This window comes from Topomyia yanbarensis, chromosome 2 (assembly GCF_030247195.1).
Source record: "Topomyia yanbarensis strain Yona2022 chromosome 2, ASM3024719v1, whole genome shotgun sequence".
Classification (NCBI taxonomy): domain Eukaryota; kingdom Metazoa; phylum Arthropoda; class Insecta; order Diptera; family Culicidae; genus Topomyia; species Topomyia yanbarensis.
In genome coordinates this window covers 54,427,598-54,446,806 of record NC_080671.1, presented here as the reverse complement: position 1 = coordinate 54,446,806, position 19,209 = coordinate 54,427,598, and the positions used below count along the sequence as shown (strand labels likewise).

At 38.9% G+C, this 19,209-nt stretch overlaps 1 protein-coding gene across 2 annotated transcripts in view; it reads left to right on the top strand.

The window, feature by feature from the left end:
• The window catches only part of LOC131685098 (aryl hydrocarbon receptor nuclear translocator homolog), a 567,322-nt gene that overhangs the window by 33,991 nt on the left and 514,122 nt on the right, over nucleotides 1-19,209 (top strand). For both annotated transcript variants that reach the window (XM_058968545.1, XM_058968544.1), the window contains exon 2: nucleotides 184-241. In XM_058968545.1, the coding sequence (XP_058824528.1) occupies nucleotides 184-241 (58 nt within the window). The remainder of the gene's footprint in view (nucleotides 1-183; nucleotides 242-19,209) is intronic.

Sequence of the window (19,209 nt, the reverse complement as noted above, 5' to 3'; positions counted from 1 at the left end):
GTAAACCTCGTTAGATAATAATATTTATCAGACTAAAAGTTTAAAAGCTTTAAGGACCCTAAAGTTCAATCTCGTGTCTCCAACCTGTATTATTTTGTGACGAAAGGATTGTAAATCAATACATATTTTCGTGTTGTATCTTCATACGTAACATAACCGTTTTTTTCTTTTCTTGTATTCCAGTGGCAGACCCCAATCAAGTGGTCGTCGCGCAGCAAAAGCGTCGCGTTCCTGGCATAGGGTAAGTGTTTTGTTGTGTACTGATTTGATGAATGGGGGAAATGATTCCCCATCCCCTCTTTCAGCATGATATTTTTACGATTATAAAATAAAGAAAAGAAATGGTTTTTGAAAAAACGAAACAAAATTTCCATCGCGATGCCGTACATTTGTTTCACATTTGTTTTCGATGAGCCCGACATTATCATCATCGAAAACCCGAATAAAATTGAAAATATCCGAGCCGGATAATAATTTTTTTTTGGAAAACTCGAAACCGACGTAAACCCGAGAGTTTAAAATTGGGAGAACCCGAAAAAATATTCAATTTAAGAGCCAGGCTCGTATTAGAAATTGTTAAATGTGAAGAACATATGAAAATTTCGATATTTGAATTTAAACCACCAGAACTCGATCCTAAGCTCATTGAAAAATGATAGAATCATTTGAACTTACAGTATCAATCAATGTAGGCTAGCTTGTTCTTGATACGACACCGTTCATTAGCGTTAGGATGTGCGCTTGTATATACATATTGGTATATAATTTCTTTTATGCTGAAGATAGAATGGTATACGAGCCAGTGGTGATAGTTCAACATCTCCAACAGTAATGCCAAAACTAAATCTAGCTGCATCTAAAATATTTTATTTGTTTAATTGTTTCTATTAACAATGTACAATTCGATTATCATGTGTTCTTGCTGGAATGTCATCATAGCACAGGGATAGCATAAGAGCTAGTGCATTGGGCCGGATACCCAAAGGTTGCAGGCTTCAATCCTGCCTCGGATGATTTTTTTAGCCGAATAGCTTCCATTCAACTCAATATTTTGATATTAATCTTCGATGGATGCTATCAAAAATCCTACAAAATTTCGATTACTATTACAATAATATATGCATAATTAAAAACTGTTTTAATGAAAGCGTAGAATATCTGAGAAATATGTTTTGTTTGAATAGAATCATAATTTAGGAGAAAGGCTGCGTTCATTGTTCAATGTGTTCTTAGGTCATTGTAACTCTCATAGGTTGACGGCATTTGACTATTACTGTGGATTAATGTTTCGTAGTTCTGTAATGGATATTTGATTCAACTGGTGAATATTAAGTCCTGCGTTCAGGTCTGCCAACTTCTTAAAAAAGAACGAATAGTACCCGGAACTCGCTATGCCTTCGTAACAAAACGCTATAATAAGTCAAGAATTTTTCATTTCGACTTCGTCTCCTCACAACAGGCACCAGATTGACGCTAGTCTAAAAGTCGAAACACAGAATTTCGATTTTCTGCAAGAGAAGAGGTTCTGTTTGCTGATAAGACTTATTGAAATACCAATAGTGCCATAAATGTACTAAATTTGTAAAATTTGTGTTATATTTTTTCACTGTATCTCTAAATTTGAAGGAAATACAGTGAAGACCCGTTTTTATCAGCCCCATGGCGAATTTTAAGCTGATAAAACAGGGACATTAATAAAATCGGGACATATATTTTTCTCTCTTTTTAATAAACCGAAGCTCTTAAAATATTTTACTTTGGTCCTTAGATATAGCCTCGCAACCTTTTCTGATTATTTATTTTAAGTTCCTCTTAAGGGGGTCCGACAGCGCAAAATTTATAAAAAAATTAATATTTTTATTTTTGTATTTTTCGGATCTCTAAGATAAGAAAAATATTATTAAGGATTTACTCGAATTCAACTTGTTTTGTCTGCTAGAGCCCATCAAACTACCAACTATCAATTTTCATATGAAGCTGATAAAATCGGGTCGAAAAGTTGATAAAATCGGGGGTAGATAAAATCGGGGGCTGATAAAATCGGGTCTCCACTATAGTCGATATAAACTTTCACGAGCTAGTGACTACAATACCTTGCATTGGGCGAAACATGATCTCCAACGAATCAACCAAGGTATGCCAATCCATTCCCCATAAGTGACACCGCATCACCTGCGTCTGTCAACGAAATGTCCCAAACCGGCGACGAATGTAAGATCCCACATTATTCAAACAGTCGAACGCCCCACGCCCATAACTACCGTTAGTGCTACTTATTTGTTGTTGCCGTTGCCTGTCTCAATTCTAGGTGTAAGTACCTTCAGGCTTATTCGAAACAAAGACGCAAACTGTTGCTACTCAGCACCATCCTCGGAACCGTTGCGGTCACCCTCTCTCCCCTTCCCCACCGAACCGTAGTTACCATAAGTGTGAGGCATAAAATTTGAATGTAGATGTTTCTCGGAAAGCCATCAAATCCGTTCGCGGCAACGGTAAGGTGTTCGGTACCGCTGGAAGACCTGACAGCCAAAGTGGTGAAAAATTTGTAAACTTTCTTTGAAGATTCACAGCAAGTACTTGACCACGTTGCAACCTTTGTTCCACGATGGGCTCGGAATGGCAAGCGGCACTCTGTTCGCCGCGTCGAACCAAACCAAGCCGGGGCACCTCCTGTTGCGGACCTAGCGCGCATATGTTCTTGTTGTACCTACACATTTTATTTTATAATTGAATCAGATAACATTTTTCTGTCGCGCGGCTTTGCATGGTAAATTGCTACCGAGTTTAATTTGGTCACCGTTTCTCGCGAGGTGGAATGGTGGTGGCAGTGTGTGACACCTTTTCCCGCCGCGGGCTACTATACTGTGGCAGGGTTCCTCGTGTTCCCGCGGGGAGAAAACGACACCTTTGCGACCGGGCAGAGGCTTGACTCGAGACTCACCCCAGTTTGATGGAAGGTTTGAGGGCAGCACATACCGCTTATGGGCGCGCGCATTGATTGCGCTTGCCTCAGTACCTACCAGTACTCATTTCATGCCGGATGTTGGTTAGGTAGGTAGCGGAACGGCCAGCTTGCAGAGCATCGCAGCGAGGTGAAAACTTGTGCGACACATTTTTCGCAAATAATATACTTTGCTTCTTTGTGGCAGTACAGTGGATGAATAGCGCATTTAAATTTGAATAACCATTCGATGAGTGCATACATATAATATTCATAAAAATAAAATTTCAGTGCTGTTAGGAAACAACGGTTCGCAAACACAGACGGGTCTCACGGCGGCTGTTCAGGTTATTTGTAACATAGTTGACGTAATTTCGGGTGAGGCCTGTGTTTATGAGCGAGAAAACGCGCCATCATATTGACAAGTTTTCGGCAAATTAACGATAACTGAATTGTTGATAAAGAAAATTCGCACTTTACCCGTGTAGCAGCTGACTTTTTTTTGCAATTTAAATTGTTCATCGAAATTGTTTGACGCGAAGGGCTCCATAAGCCTTTATAATTAAGGCATAAAACATCGTGTGTGTGATGGTATCACATTGTCCGAATGGCTGAGCATTATTATTGATTCGATCTTATTCAATTTGTTAGTGTTTGCCTGCGGGACAGGTGGCTTAAGGCAAATTCATGAAGCTGCATGCATGCAAAAATATTTTGTATTGAGCAGATACCAAATTGATCGAATGATAATTGCAATTAGATAAGCTAATTAATCAAAGCTGTACCATTTACAATGAACAACGCTGTCCTTTTTTACTGTAATATTGTAATATTTTAGTCAAATACAGTTTTAATTATAGGATGAAATCCGTAAGACCCAAACATTTTTGATATATGCAAAGCTTTTTCATAAAAAGAACAGTTGGAAGCAACCAGTTAGATACCAAATCCAAAAAGTCGCATCTTTTACGTAATCACTCGAACAAGCATAGCAAGCGCAGAAGCTATGGTTTGCTGATAAGAAAACAATCGAAACGTTTTTGGCTTACGAACCAAAATATGGTACTGCGCAAAGATTTTCCAAAACGGGATTAAACCAAATTTAAAGCATATAAAACAAGATATCGATTTCAATTTCGCTTTCATACCAAACGACCAGAGCGTCTGTTCTTCTTCCCGAAACATCAGTCAGAACTAGCTAGTTATTTAGGAAAAATCTTTTGCATAGTGTCAGGCGTGTGGTTCGCAAGCCAAAAACAAGATTTCGGTTTCGCTGAGCAAATGAGGGTCGAGATATAACGAGGGGCCAGCCAGTTGTTTACGCATTTCGCTCAAGACGTGTGACTTTTTGGATTCTTCTGATTGCCAACAGGGTACCAATTAGTTACTGATGAGATGAATTTGAAAATCATTCTTTATTTACAATATATTGTCCATCAAATTAGGTTTCATTAGATTTTCCTAAAATGCCGCAAAAAAAATAAAGCTCTTTCATGGTTTTTGAAACTTAAAAACAAGTCAGTACACAGCCTGTCCCTTATTTAAACGTTCATCCTCTTTTTTTAATTATTTATTTCTATTCAAACAAACTACACCAAATTTTCTGAGTTTGTTATAAATGGTTTTTTTTATAATTTTTTATGACGGAGTTGGCATATCAACATATCAAATTATTTTAAAACATTTAATTGTAGGCCATATGCTAACAATATAAAAAATCAAATATGGTTCTAAAAAATCTGCAGTTTTTTATCACTAGTTGGACACTATATCGAAACAGTCCCACGACATATATGACGTCTAAAGCAACTAGCAAGTCCCGTGTGATGTCCCGGGAAACAAACACAGAAGCTGTAGTTTGCTGACGAGAAAGCGATTTTATTAATTCCAGGAAGTGAAAAATTGGATGGAATTTGTTCTTAACTTGGCCCTAAGTTAGTGCTGGTTGCTGATGAGATGAATTCGGAACACACTAACTTTTTTTAAGTTTGGTTTTTTGCTCTTAATGCACAAATTTGCGTAATTCAATTTATTCCTTTCGGGAATGACTATTGCGAAGTGTCAAGCGTTTCGTTCCGAAGTCAAAAAACAAGCGTTTGTTTTCGCTTTCTCACCAGCAAACCACAGCTTCCTTCTTTGTTTTCCGGGACATCGGTCGGGACTTGCCAGTTGCTTTAGGCGTCATGTACGTCGTGTCACTGTTAGGATATAGTGTCCAACTAGTGCTAATTTGGGTACCAGTGTTTGTGTGATACGTCGTCAGACTTGGCCCCAAGCTGGTGCTAGTTACTGACGAGATGAATTTGAAACACAAAAATCCTACTTTATTTAAATTTGGCTTTATGTCCTTAATGCACAAAATGGTTTAACCGAATTTCCTTTCGGGAATGTATATTGCATGCTCAATTCAGTGTAATTCATTCTACAGTGGCCTAATGTTCCAATACGATTTGACTGCTCATTTACTTGTTATTTCCGCTAGTTTTAAATCGCGCTTACCAAATCCAGCATGTTTACCTACTACGCCGGTGTTCGTTCTTTTATAGGTAAATATTTGACAGTAAAGACACGTGACTTAAGCCATAAACTAATTATGTAGTGAAATGCCGAATAATGGGAAGCGAGATGACGTGGATTGTCTTTTGCTGTGAGCCGTGCTTGCAGACACTGTTCCACAGTTTAATTGCATTGTTGGTGAACAATGCTCACACATGGCATTGTTGGTGGACAATACTCACGATGTGGACAATACTCAAACATCCTGTGTTCATTTATCGGTCGACTTCGTCATCGTGCACCGGTTAATTAAATTAATTAAATAGATTATAATTAGCAACCTATTAGTGGTCGTTTTGTAACAATTGTAGTTCTTAGTACTAGTGTACAATTGTTATGTGCCAGTCGTATGTCTATCTTTGTATGTGTTCGTCTAGATATTTGTGACAGTGGGGCCAGGGAATGGATGCAGAACTGGCGTATATGATAGAATAGTGGGTAATCCTTCCGGTGTTTGTGCATTCGATTCTATTCATTCGGGCAAATCGGTTTGGACAAATTAAGTTACAATTAATTTACCGACGCATGTGAATCATCCATCCCCAGTCAGCATAACATGATGAAATTCTAGACGAGTTAAAGTAGTTTGATTGGATGTTACATGTATTTTTCAATTCTACTTCATTGGTCTGTTTCGTTCGTACTTCTATTAGTTTGCTTTTACATTGCTCATGTATACCAAAATAGTATCGGTCAATTTATACACTTCTAATCAATCACTTTATTTGGCATGGTAGGATTCATTTTATTACTGTATCTCTATACTATATTCTATCTATGCTCATACAGGTACAAACGTACAAACGCTCGTGGCATTCGCGATAACACAAACCTGGTCACAATCGCGACCATGCAATTGCAATCATCTCCACATACTTACGTCCGTGATTTCGCCAACATTAAAACACCTCGGTAGTTAAGTAAATGTTGTAGTACCTATAAACTTACAAACGTGTTTTCAAGTATTAACGCACCACTCGCGCGATCATGAAACGGTCACTTCCGGAAGTTTCTATCCTTAGTATCACCAGACTAGCTCCATGCCTTCAATTGAACCAATTAAAAAAAGAAAGCTCTCATATCTACTGGACAATACGTTCCATGCCAACATGACCGGGAATTCTAGTGATATGGAAGATATCACTTTCTTCTAGCATCTGAGCCGCACACCAAAAATGGTATCGCGGTGCGCGCGCGATCATTGCAAAAACACGAATATGCGAAAAGCACACGTTTATAAAATAGAATTTATACACGCGTACTTACGTTAGCACACGTGACATATAAACGCACATGTAATTGAACACGTTCACGTACAAACGCTAGATCTCTTCGCGATGGTACACGCGATCGCGTAGTCTCTACGCTTGCGCATATCTGGACCGTACAATGAATATCACATTCAGAATCACGGCCCGCTGCAGTTGGCCTCAAGCAGTGTTTTAGTGGGTGACATAACTCGTCTCCTCTGTAATTGTAGTGAGTGATTCTGACGAGGAGCCCATCGGAAAATCTAGCTCTACAACTCCGGTAGGACAACTCTCGCCCAACAAAATTATGCCTATCGCCCATCGTATTTGACTGTTCATTACCTCAGCAAACCCAGCAATTGAAAGTAATGAAGTTGACAACAGTATTGATCGTGTAAGGGCCACTATTAGACTTCAATTGCCAACCCTAAGTGCAGTGTCACGACACACCGGTTATGTCTGAGACATTACCCAACCATCTTTTTATCTGGTCACAGCACGGGGTGAAGTCTCCAGCAAATTTAAGGTTGTTTTCGTCGAAAAATTCACCCGGAAACTAATGATCTGGCAAGAAATTTGCAGCTGCGGACTCAAAACCAAACCTTTTATCACCATAAAAACCATAAAAGCTGGGTGGGTAATGTCTAAGACATAACCGGAGTGTCGTGACTACTCGTTTGACTTGTAATTCAAATCGAATGATACTCAATGAAATATGTGGGAATGTTTCAAGTTATTCTTTATAATAATTATGGTGGTTCTGAAAAGAACCTTTGTTGTTGGCGTCTGGGTTGATAGGGGATGCGCTGGATTCTAAGCTCGTTGAGACATTCATTAATGAAATGAACAAATTTTATATTTTCTTGCTTTGAAATATCAATGTAATCTCTCGAAACGACAATCGGAATCTTGTTCCTAGCGTACAGCAATGAATCACGCTTAGCGAAAAACTATGGGCGGGTAATGTCCGGAACATAACCGCGATGATCATATTCCTAAAATTCTGCTTGTATCTCTTTCAAATGGCTAAATTTTACGCATTAAGTTCGATTTACCGGGCTCAGCGAAATTTTCCTGGGGATCCCGTTCGTTAGTATATTCAGCAAAACAATTTTATTGCCGAGTTCTCCGCATTACAGGTCAATAATTGCATATAATGATTTCAACAAGCAGACAATGTACATGTATGACAGGTGGGAGTGTTCTGAAGTGTTTTAGTGGAGGTAACAACATAAAATCGTGTATTGGATATTTTACAATGATTCTCCTTAACCCTGCAAAACCACGGGGTTGGCAGCAGAGGGTTAAGTTGTTTGGAAGAGATGACAGTTAATATATAACAAAAAATATAAAATTGTTCTATAAATTGCAAAGTTATTGCCGCGTTGACCTGAAAAATTGTCATTTTATTCATATAGGAACAATCATTGAAATTATGTCAATTTATGCTTTGCAAGATTTGAAATAACTTCGAAGTGTGGTCATGACACCCCTGTTATGTCATATAGATTACCAACCCATCTTTTTCCATTTTTCATTCGTCCTAATAAGGACGGTTTGTAGATAACTATGTTGATACAAGACGAGAATCTTTTGAAACAATTCAAACCTTGTCGACGATTTGTTTGTACTGCGTACACACATATGATCATTTCCCGTTTCGCAGCTCACACCGAATGAGTACGCTTTGCATCAAGGCGTTCCTATTTATTAACTTTTCGGTGCAGGCCATCCTTTTGTGCGATAAATGAAAATATGATGATTAAATTCGTTTTGGTGTAGTTTTCGCTTAGTGGCAGAGTTGCCACATTCACTGACTTTCTTGGAAGGATTTGCAAAAACCTTCGGGTTTGTAGATGAGTTTGAAAAATATTTTCTTATATAATTATTTTTAATTATACAAATTAATAAAAGGAACTTCCTATTAAAATTCTTTTTCCATTATATATTCATCCTAAGGACGGTTGGCATACAACTATGACACAAATCCATCTACAATTAACAGCACTAACGGAAAATAAGCACCACTTATTCTTTACAAGTATTTTGTTAGCCCTGAAAAGGACTGTTGGCAACATTAGAGACACGTGAATTTACTTATCTTGTTCGGGCAGCTTTCTTGGCAGGATTGGCGGCCTTCTTTGGCTTGTTCGCTGCAGTTTTCGATGTTTTGGTGGCATTTTTAGTGGCAGTTACTACAGCCTTTTCAGTGACTGCGTTTCTTAGCCTTTGGCTTTTTGGCCTTCTCACCGCCACCAACGTTTTTCTTCTCTCCGGTGGTAGCCGATTTAATTGGTCGTCCAATGCAGCTTCTCACGACCACGCACGTCTGTTATGCACTGCGTCTTACACACGTCTGGCTTTGAGAAAAGCTGCGACACCCCTATTTATAGGTTTTATCATTAATGTTGATTCTCATTTAAAGTAGTTTTTGAACTATTTAAACAAATTTCATATAGCAAACAACGTATCGGTAGCAAGCGTTGAACGTTTTCCTTCCGATTTATGAAACAAGATTGGTAATCCGTTTAGTAGAAAAAAAGTTATTAAGGTTCAAAATGTACGTAACGCTTTCGCTAATATGCACTACTATCGCTTTCTCGCTCGTTCTCGTGGCGTGCATGAGCTTTTCCTTTCCGTTCGGCTTCTAATGGCATAACCAAAACTAATATGCCGGCTTTCCCCCACCAACTGCTCTCGTCAATACGAATAATCATAACACCATATTGACGGCTCTGTGCGGGATGGGCTGAAAATTTTCACTTTTCCGAGTCGTTTTCGAAAGATTTTTCAAAACACTATTTTTCCGTTGATAATGAATGTCCTACATATTCCAAAATTTAATACAACATTGGTTCAAATATTTTCGACAAAATGCCGAAGAAATTGATTAAATCCATTCAGTACAACAAAAGATATAAGCGTTTAAAATCTTACATAATTTTTCTTCCGAAATTTTGAAAAGGGGGCCCTATATTTAAAGGTAAGTCGTTAGTCACGACAAAAAAATTAGAATTTGGATTACTAGAGTGCTGCTATAGAATAGTGTGTTCGAATTCGAAGGGAAGCAGACTTTATCAACATTAGTTCAGTTATTCAATCCAAAACCATATTATTAGTATCCCACTCAGTTTTATTTACTGCACCAAACAATTTCCAGAAAGTCTCGCCCAGCAGAGCACACATTCAACAAATTAAAGTCCCGAAAAACCTGTGTGTATGTTCTGTGTTTTACTCCTTTATTTCCTTTGTCCGACTTCGCTTGCCCCGGCTGAGAGAAAGCTTATGGCAATAGAGCTAACCTTCCGGCTGTTGGTGTTTCGCCTCGTTTTCATTACGTCGAGTGATATATGTTTTCCTTTCGTCTTGATTATATCCTTCCTTTCATTACAGCTCACCGGCAGGTTCTAGCAGGTTCAGTCGGTTTAGGGTATACGGTCCTACCGCGGGCGTTGGTTGTCATCGAAGCTAGAATGGTTCGCTAAAATCAACTGTATCTATCGTATCAACAGACAATCGCTCTGGTTTATCGTAGAATAATGTAGTAACTAGCTATTTGCAACTCTTCTATAAAAGGTTGTAGAGAATACCTTTTCTCAATCTCATATAATACTGAGTCGCCTCGCCAGGTTTTATGATCTATGGAAAATACCTACATTACAAAGTTTATAGAAACATCTCCTTTACCTAGTACAACATACTTTCGACGTTGAACCAGCATACATCGCACCATTAGTATTGGTGTGTTTCTAGTTTCGTTTTCACTCTTCCCGATTTCATTGTTATTGGCCTTTATTTTGATTATAAGTTAATTAATTTATTCAACGTGAGCGAGCAGGGAGAATTGCTACCAGTCAGTGGCAAACAAACGGATCAAGTTCTCGGAATAACACTGAGTCGTTCATTGGTGCACCTACATTACGCCTGAGCTTGCTTTTTGGGGTGGGAGTCCTCCGACTGTCTTGTACCTTGCAACGGTGTTGGTATAAAGGTAATCCACATCATTCCGTTCTTCAATCTTTGTTCTATTACTGGCTGGCGTTGTTTTTTTGGTAGGAACTTCAACTCGATGCTGCTAGGATGACGACGACGATGATGGATTTGATGATGATTGAAATCCAATGATAACCATATGTCGTATTGTCTCGCGTCATAATAGGGGTGAATGATATGAGAGTAGGAAAGCATGCGTTGCCAACTACCGCCAACCGGCCCAGTAGTGCAGCGGTTTTTCGTGGTTCTGTAAGGAAAAACGTTCCTGTCGTACGACTACAATTGCAACAGGAGTGCCTGTCGTTGTTGGTAGTGGTGGAAACACTTTATGGTTGATGATCGCTACACAGCGGCCGGTAACCACCCGCCAGCCACTGACAGCCCCAGCCGCCCCTTTTCGTGGCAATCATTCACAGAACAGCGTAAAACTCTCAATCGCATACAAGAGCTTGAGGGTACTCGAGTCGAGACGAGTAGGTATCTATTACGCATGTCCTGGGCTGTTACCAGCACGGCAAAGAACGAACACTGCCAGGATACGTAGCTCATTCTCCTTCAGTTCAGAGTGAGTCACTCTCTGGCGTTGGAGAACAACCCGATTATTATTATTGGAATTGCAAACAAAAAACACACATTTTGTGACGAACTCGTTGCTCGGTGCGTATCGGGTGCAGTTTCACGTTTTGTCAGACGAGAGTCCTTGATCGTTTTCTTTCAGGTGTAGTCACTTTTGGAGTGTTGAGAATGACGTTAGTACTGGTGGTGCTGTTGGAGCTGGAGGAATGGTGGTTTTATATTCGTTTGCTGATGACTAGGAACGGCTGCTGTGAAGTGCTTCAACAAGGATTGTTGGAAATGCTTTCGCTTTTTTTTTTATTTCTCTTGTGCACAAAAAATAAAAGTAAAGGATGTTTGGAGCACCGTTGCTTTCTTTTGTTTTTTTTTCTTCATATTTTCAAACGTGGCTTTGGATTCTTTGATCAACTCACACATCCTTTTTATTCGTTCTTTATAAAGGACATGTAGCGTACCTAGTGTTGACAGGTTGAACTTGAAAAAACCTCTGATCTCTGAAAACATTGATGCGTTGAAGTCATTTTTTGTGCACTTTCGATTTCCTTTGCAACCTCTTCGTGCCTGCTTTTCGTTTTCCTAGAAAAACAGTGCCCAACCCAATCTTTTTGAGTTATAGAAAATACTAAAAATATCATGCCTAAGCCAAACCTATAGCTTTTTGCGGATTGTAACCTTCTTTTACGATAAACTAAATTTCCGATTCTAATCGTACAGGTTAATTTCAGAATTAGTTCTGTTTACACCACGAATTATCGTATATGTTTGAATCTATGTGGATTGGATTATGAGGCTTGTGGTTTATGTCGGTACCACCAGACCTGCACTAAAAACTACGAAATGCTTTAGTTAATTAGTCGTATCCGGTGCCATTTTCTCATTTAAAACCATTTTTCCAAGGACGTCATTTGCATTCTATGCTTTTCGCTTGGTCTTTCTGAGTTCTCGCTTCATTATGGCCCAACTGATTACTCTTAGACGAAGTTTAGGTTAATTCGATGTATTCATGTTTCTGGGGACAAAATGTTAGATTAGCTTCATAATATTTTAGCACACTCTTGGAATAGTGAGGAAAGGCTAGTGGTTTTTCATTGTGGTTCCCCAAAAAAAGATGTTTTTTGGAGACATTCACCGTTGATGGTGCCTTTTATGATGATAATTTTACATCACTTTCAGCAGGTACAGATCGCCTGCCAAATAGGGTACTTGGATGTGTAATTCGACATTTTTTCTTCTTTTTATATTTTGATTATAGAGGTTTCAATCTTGGGGTCATTAGCCTTGTTGATGGGTTAGAAAAATTTCTTTTGTTAGAAAAAAACTTCAGCCCTTTGCGCGGAGATGGGAATTGAGCCCTGATGAGCTATGTACAAGGCAATCGATGTACTACCAGCAAACACAAAAGTTTCCATGATAAACACTTATTTGTTTTGGTTTTTGATACATTAGTTATATTTCTTCATTTGGGAGATATTAACGCGCAAAGGTGATAAGTTTTTTTCAGTTGGCATTCAGGATTGTAAAAGAACGGCTTGGTCAAATTAATGGTAATTTCAAGCCCGTTGTCCAGTTGTAACAGTGAGCAGGAAAAATGATTATGTAACGCTAATTATGTTTTTTTTTTGTTTGTATGTCCCGACTGTAAAATTCCAGACCACGAGACAATTCAAATTTTTCGGAAAACGAACCTAACCGTGAGGGATAAAAGGATGTGTTGGAAAAGATATTCGCAATGTTTTAACTTGTCTCGAGAAGCCTTGATTTGACTGAATCGGTGGGGAATTTAAGTACCAATGCAAATGTTCTTTGTTGGGGTTGTTGTTTACTCTCTTCCAGTATATTAACCGTACATAGAAAATTAAGTATCGCGCAAGCTAGCACGCGCGACTTACAAACGCCCACGTGATTGAACGCATTGACATACAAACGCTCGAACTCTTCGCAATGATACAGAAAGTCGAATATGCAATCGCGATCATTCACGCATAACTACGCACAATATTTCACAAACACAGAGATTATTTAATGAACGGTATAGCACTTATAATCAGCAATGTTTTGGTGGGCAACATTTCCTCGTCTGCATTTATAATGATTGATTGTGATAGGAAACCCTTTCGAAAACCAAGCACTAGTTGGACCACGTTAAAAAAAATTATAAGGTTAAACCAAGTGTTTCTTGTTCTATTTGAATTCAACCGTCGAATTATACATTATGCTGCATGGTCCTTAGGCCGAATGGTCATTACGCCGAATGGACATTAGGCCAAACGGTCCTTACGCCGAATAGCCAATATAAAACAAAGAGAGAACCAAATAGAGTAGTTGAAACTGAACACAAGGTATATTTATATTTGGGCGTCAAGCAAACCAGAACTATTTAGTTTATTATTCGTTAAAAATTTGAGTTGCTGACGTAATGGAATAAATAAATAGAGTTGTCTCCTAATTTGGCTACGCCACATCGCTTCAAGTTGTCTGCTGTACAACATCGCTGCCGCTCCGTCGGACTTGATATAATTTGTAGACCTTATGTTTTAATAATACGGGTAAACTGGTGGTTTACAGGCTTACCTGCGAGAGGCCGCCGTTTCCGATGGCGGTTCGGTTGCCTCTTCACCCGATGGACTCTCAGCGGTTTTGCACCCTTGGTCTGGGTCATGCAGCAAAACCGCATTATACTTGCTTCACCGCAAAAACTAGAGCAGTGCAGAAATCATAAAACTGATAATTATATAATATGCTGGCTGGATAGAATGGTTTACATTGTATACAATTCGAAAAAAAAAGCTCATGAGTAAAAGAAGGATATATGCAAATATTGGAGAAGCAAGCAAAGCAAATATTAGTCGAGATTACCCGAAAGCCCGGCAGGATAAGCTTCGACTTCTTTCCCTCTCACTGGTAAACATTCGGCTTCTTGGTATTCAGTCTAATATTCATTCGGCCTGATGTGTATTCGACCCAATGTCCATTCGGCTTAGTGTCCATTCTGCCAAATGTCCACTCGGCCGAATGGTCACCGACCGCTCCGGGAAACTCTTTATTCTTCTACACTCTAAGGAGCTTAATTAGAGCAACCCCACGAATTTATGCAATTTGTGCACAAACCAACTGAAAGTTAAGTCTGATGTTTTGTGTTTCGGATTCTCCTCGACAGATGACTTTAGTCACAAATTGAAGGAAGGAGAATCTAAAAATGAGTACTTTTTCCACTGCCCTACCACACAACAGCGTCGATAAACCTAACGTGATGAAATTGAAACATCGAAAAGTAGATGAAAGTACCGTAGACCATGTTTTCAAGTGGCTTCATGATCGCCCAAAAGCTCACAGCAAACGTTTCCGGAGTAAAATTTCATCTGAGAAGCGTACAGTTGTGCTGCGTTCAATGCCATCGATTTTTCTAAAGAGATTTTTCTAACCCGAAAAAACAAGGCGAATGATCCTAAGGTTGAAACCTCTCTAAAGGAAACAAAAAAGTTTTATCTGACACGATGTGATTTCCCCAGCAAATTAAAATTTGTTTTACTTGATAGTTTCACTCGAAAACTGATGATCAGGCAAGGAATTTGCAGCCACTGGCTCACAAGATTCAGTGACTTTTAGCCGAGATGTGACAAGCTGATGTTGAGTAGTCCAATGTGTGCCACAGGTGATTATAGGATTTAAAAAAAATCTGCGTGTTTATCCGAACGCCGTCAGTGTAATTTTGTACGCAATGAGTATGAACATGAACATAATGACCGTAAAATCCGTAGTTGCTACTCCGTGATTTACCAGAACAAGCGGAATTGCGAACCCTTAACGAATGGGATCTGGGAGTAGCATTCCATCCTCAATGTGCACGTTTCGAAAGTTCTATACTTTGAAATGCCAATAACAGCGCCGATCACGTCCTTACGGTCATCGGGGAAGGAAAGAAATGTTAGTGTAAGAAAGGTCGTTATGGAGGGCGTGTATAGCTCTGCATCTCCGCGTTTGCCACGGGAAGGAGTTTTCTGTTAACAGGATGGGGTAAAGAGTTATGCAAATCTGGATTCATGTTGATAATTTTTTTTTCTTCGGGTTAGAAAAATCTCTGATGAAAATTTCTAACCCTATGTGCGGGGTCAGGGCTCGAACCCAGGTGCGCTGCGTACAAGGCAATCGATTTACCAACTACACTACGCCTACCCCCTGTTAATAATTGATACGATCCATGTAACTTTCAGAAATGTTGTTTTTTTTTATTCAGTTCGTTTATTTGATAGGCACAAATGCGGTGCCAAATTCTTTTGTTTTTACATTTTAAATTCTTAAAACTAGGAGGTTACAATGTTCAGATATTTTTTATATTAAGAGGAAGAATTCTACAGTTATCTTAAGACTAGAAATACAATTCGATATGCAAGATTTTTTTATGAAATTTTTTAAAACGGAATCCAGGTATATACACGAGGGGGAGTAATAGTTTTTTGCGAAATATTTCACAGTTATCTTAAAACTAAAATATAGTTTGGTATACAAAAGGTATGGAAAAAGTTTTTATGAGAAATTTCACAGTTATCTTAAAACTAGGAATACAATTCTATTTAGAAGGTGGGGGACAAATGTATTAATAAAGAATAAAAACTACAGCTACCTTAGAACTAAAATACAGAATACAAAGTTGTTTTAACGGGGTCTTATACTTGGTCAAGGTATTCAGAGGGGGACTTATTTCAAATATCGGTCTAGCAGCAGTTGTATCAAGGATAGGGGAGAGAAGGCGTGTGAGATGACAGGGAAAGAAGAGCAAATCTTGCAACGTTCGGGCAAACGGGAGATCACCGACACAAATTAGCGCCTCAGTCTAGTAGGTCGTCGTAGGTACCGGGTTGGCGGATGGTATTCTTCGGACGCGCGGGGAATCTTTCAAGAGTCATCGAACATCGAGTCGCTCTCGCTTCAGTTTCCTTCTATGCAGGAATAGTGGCACTGGTCGGGTCTACAAGGTAGGTCAGGAAGCTTCTAGAAACGAGAAATCACAGAAATGTTGTCATTATTTTTAAAGAGCACAAGTTTATTGCTCTGGGTAGCCAGCTGCCGAGAGTGTAAGATAGATTTATTGTTTTTGGTGAATTAAAGGGATCTTCTAATTCCATAGTTTCAAAAAATCGATTTTTTTTTCTTTGTTTGATTTCAATCTATATGTATCTGAGAATACGCAACAGAAAGAATTTGGTGAAAATCATATTCCTTGGCATGTTTCTGGGAACCAAAAGGTACCCATCTCCGGCCGTTTCTGAAATACTAAGCGCGGTGCACCAAGATGGCGCTTGTCTATTAAAAATCATTGTTTAAACAAGTCCATTCTTAACGGTTTATGTATATGTGATCGTCTGTGAATGGTTTCTTGTTCTTTTTTTGGAGACGAGATTATCGTACGGAAGAAAGCATGCGTCGGACATTTTGAGAAGCGTATGGAAATGCGATTACGAAAACTGAAGAAAGAAAACAATGGTATCGGTGGGAACGGAAAGGGAAAGTGGACAGACAAATCAATCGGCCAGCTAACAAAATTTTATGGGCTGGCGATTCGGAGAAACTCAAATTCTGTATAACATATGCGAAATGCAATCTGGGCTTTCCTCAAACACTGCTCGTCATCGAACGAAAATTCCCAACACTCAAAGTGTTCACCCGGAGAGGACAGTTGGTGCAAGTGGCGTCAGACTGAAGTAAAAGAAAGTTTGGAAACTTTCGAACATGTCAAGATCATCGAAAGTCTATCATCTAATGATTTATTAGAAAGATGCTTAGGAGCTCACACCCAAAACATCAATGAGTCTCTGAATAGTGGAATCTGTTCCTTAGCGCCAAAACACATACACAAATTCTGGTAGGCCGGTGATCAATGTTGTGACTTATTTGGCAGTCAGTATCTTCAACTAAGGATTATCATTTTTTCAGGAAATTTTCACAAATCGTTACATAGCTTTTACAAATCATAAAAGAAATCCCTCTCGTCTAAACATATCCAACGTGACTATGATTATAAAAAATATGAGTTTTCTGATTACAGATTACCCAATTTGCCACAACTTTACTTAAGCGGGACCCGTGCACTTTCAACATCAATGTCATCAATCAAGGTGGTGAAAGATTTTTCTTTTCGTCGTCAAAAGTAAAATTGAAAAATCAAAACATGTATCTTCAAAATAATAAGAAAAAGTTTCTAAATCCATTCCAATTTATTCCCAAAAAAGTGCTAAATTGTAGGCCTCGCGAGTAGAAGACCCCTTAATTGGGAAATGCTCGGATAGTCGATAGTCGGAAGTGTCGCTTATGTTTCATTCGATCAAAGGACATGGGAACGATTTTATTATTCTTTGTTTCTTTAGTCCGGTGGAACATGACATTCCAATAATAATTCAATATCAAGAAAAGCGATACCTTTACTGTTTCGAGGCATTTGTTGAAAATAGAAAAAAGAAAATAGGCAATCTCTGAATATGCCGTAATGCAAGTATTATTTATCGGGTATAAACTTTGGTATTATTAGAAAAAATGCAATGACAGTTATGTAGTGGTTTCTTTCTCCGCGAACGATTAAATGAGATGCCGCATTGTTGTGCTAACTGAAGCGCATTTTTAGCGATGTAAATGAATCACTATCAAAATAACGAAAACGACTAACTTTGTGTGTATGATATATAATTGATGACGATGAACCCGCGCACGTTTTGTGCTATTTACTAAAGCAAGATGGGATACAAAAAGAACCAGAACCAAACTAATTTTATTTATAACAGCAGCAGATACAAGAAATAAAGAAGGGACTCCTGTTCTTGTCACATTTTACGTCAATAATCAAACTATATTTTATACTTATGTAGGACTATGATTACCATGACATTCAATAATATAGTACATGTACTACTCCAAAACATAAGCTCAATATAATGAGAACAATTAATATAATTGATTCCTGATTTAATGGACTAAAAGTGAACCATAAATATTCCAATAAAACATTTGTTCTTCGTGCTACTTCTTTGCCTGCCGCAAATTTGTAACTGGTTTTCGATTCTTCTCGCGAATTGTCAATTCTCAACCCTCGTACATAGTTCAACAGTAGTTATTCCCGCTCCGCTGCGAACATACACTTCATCAAACTGGAGAGAATCCAGTATCGTATTGCCTTGGGTTGCATGCACTCGACCCATACGATGAGTCTCGAAGTGCTGGCGGGCGTTCTTCCGCTAAAAAATCGATTTTGGGAACTCTCATATCGATTGCTCATCCGATGCGACATTCTGAACCCGTTGGTGATTGAAAACTTCGAGAGGCTCGTCGAGCTTAATTCTCAAACCCGATTTATGTCCTTGTACTTCGACTACATGGAACAGAGCATTAATCCTTCTTCGTATACTCCCAACCGTGTTCGTTTCCTAGATACTTCTGATTCTACTGTATTCTTCGACACATCCATGAAGGAAGAGATTCGTGGAATCCCGGACCATATACGCCCTCAAGTGATCCCCAATATATTTTATAATAAATTCCGAGAAGTCGACTGTGACAAAATGTTCTACACTGACGGATCAAATCTCGATGGGTCCACTGGCTTCGGTATCTTCAACAATACTATCACCGCTTCATTCAAGCTCAATGATCCCGCTTCAGTTTACGTCGCAGAGTTAGCTGCAATTCAGTACACCCTTGGGATCATCGACACTCTGCCTACAGATCACTACTTCATCATTTCGGACAGCCTCAGCTCTATCGAGGCTCTTCGTGCGGTGAAGCCTAAAAAGCAATTCCCGTATTTTCTGGGGAAGATACAGGAGTCCTTGTGTACGTTAACTGAAAAATCTTATCAGATTACCTTTGTTTGGGTCCCCTCTCATTGTTCTATCCCGGGCAATGAAA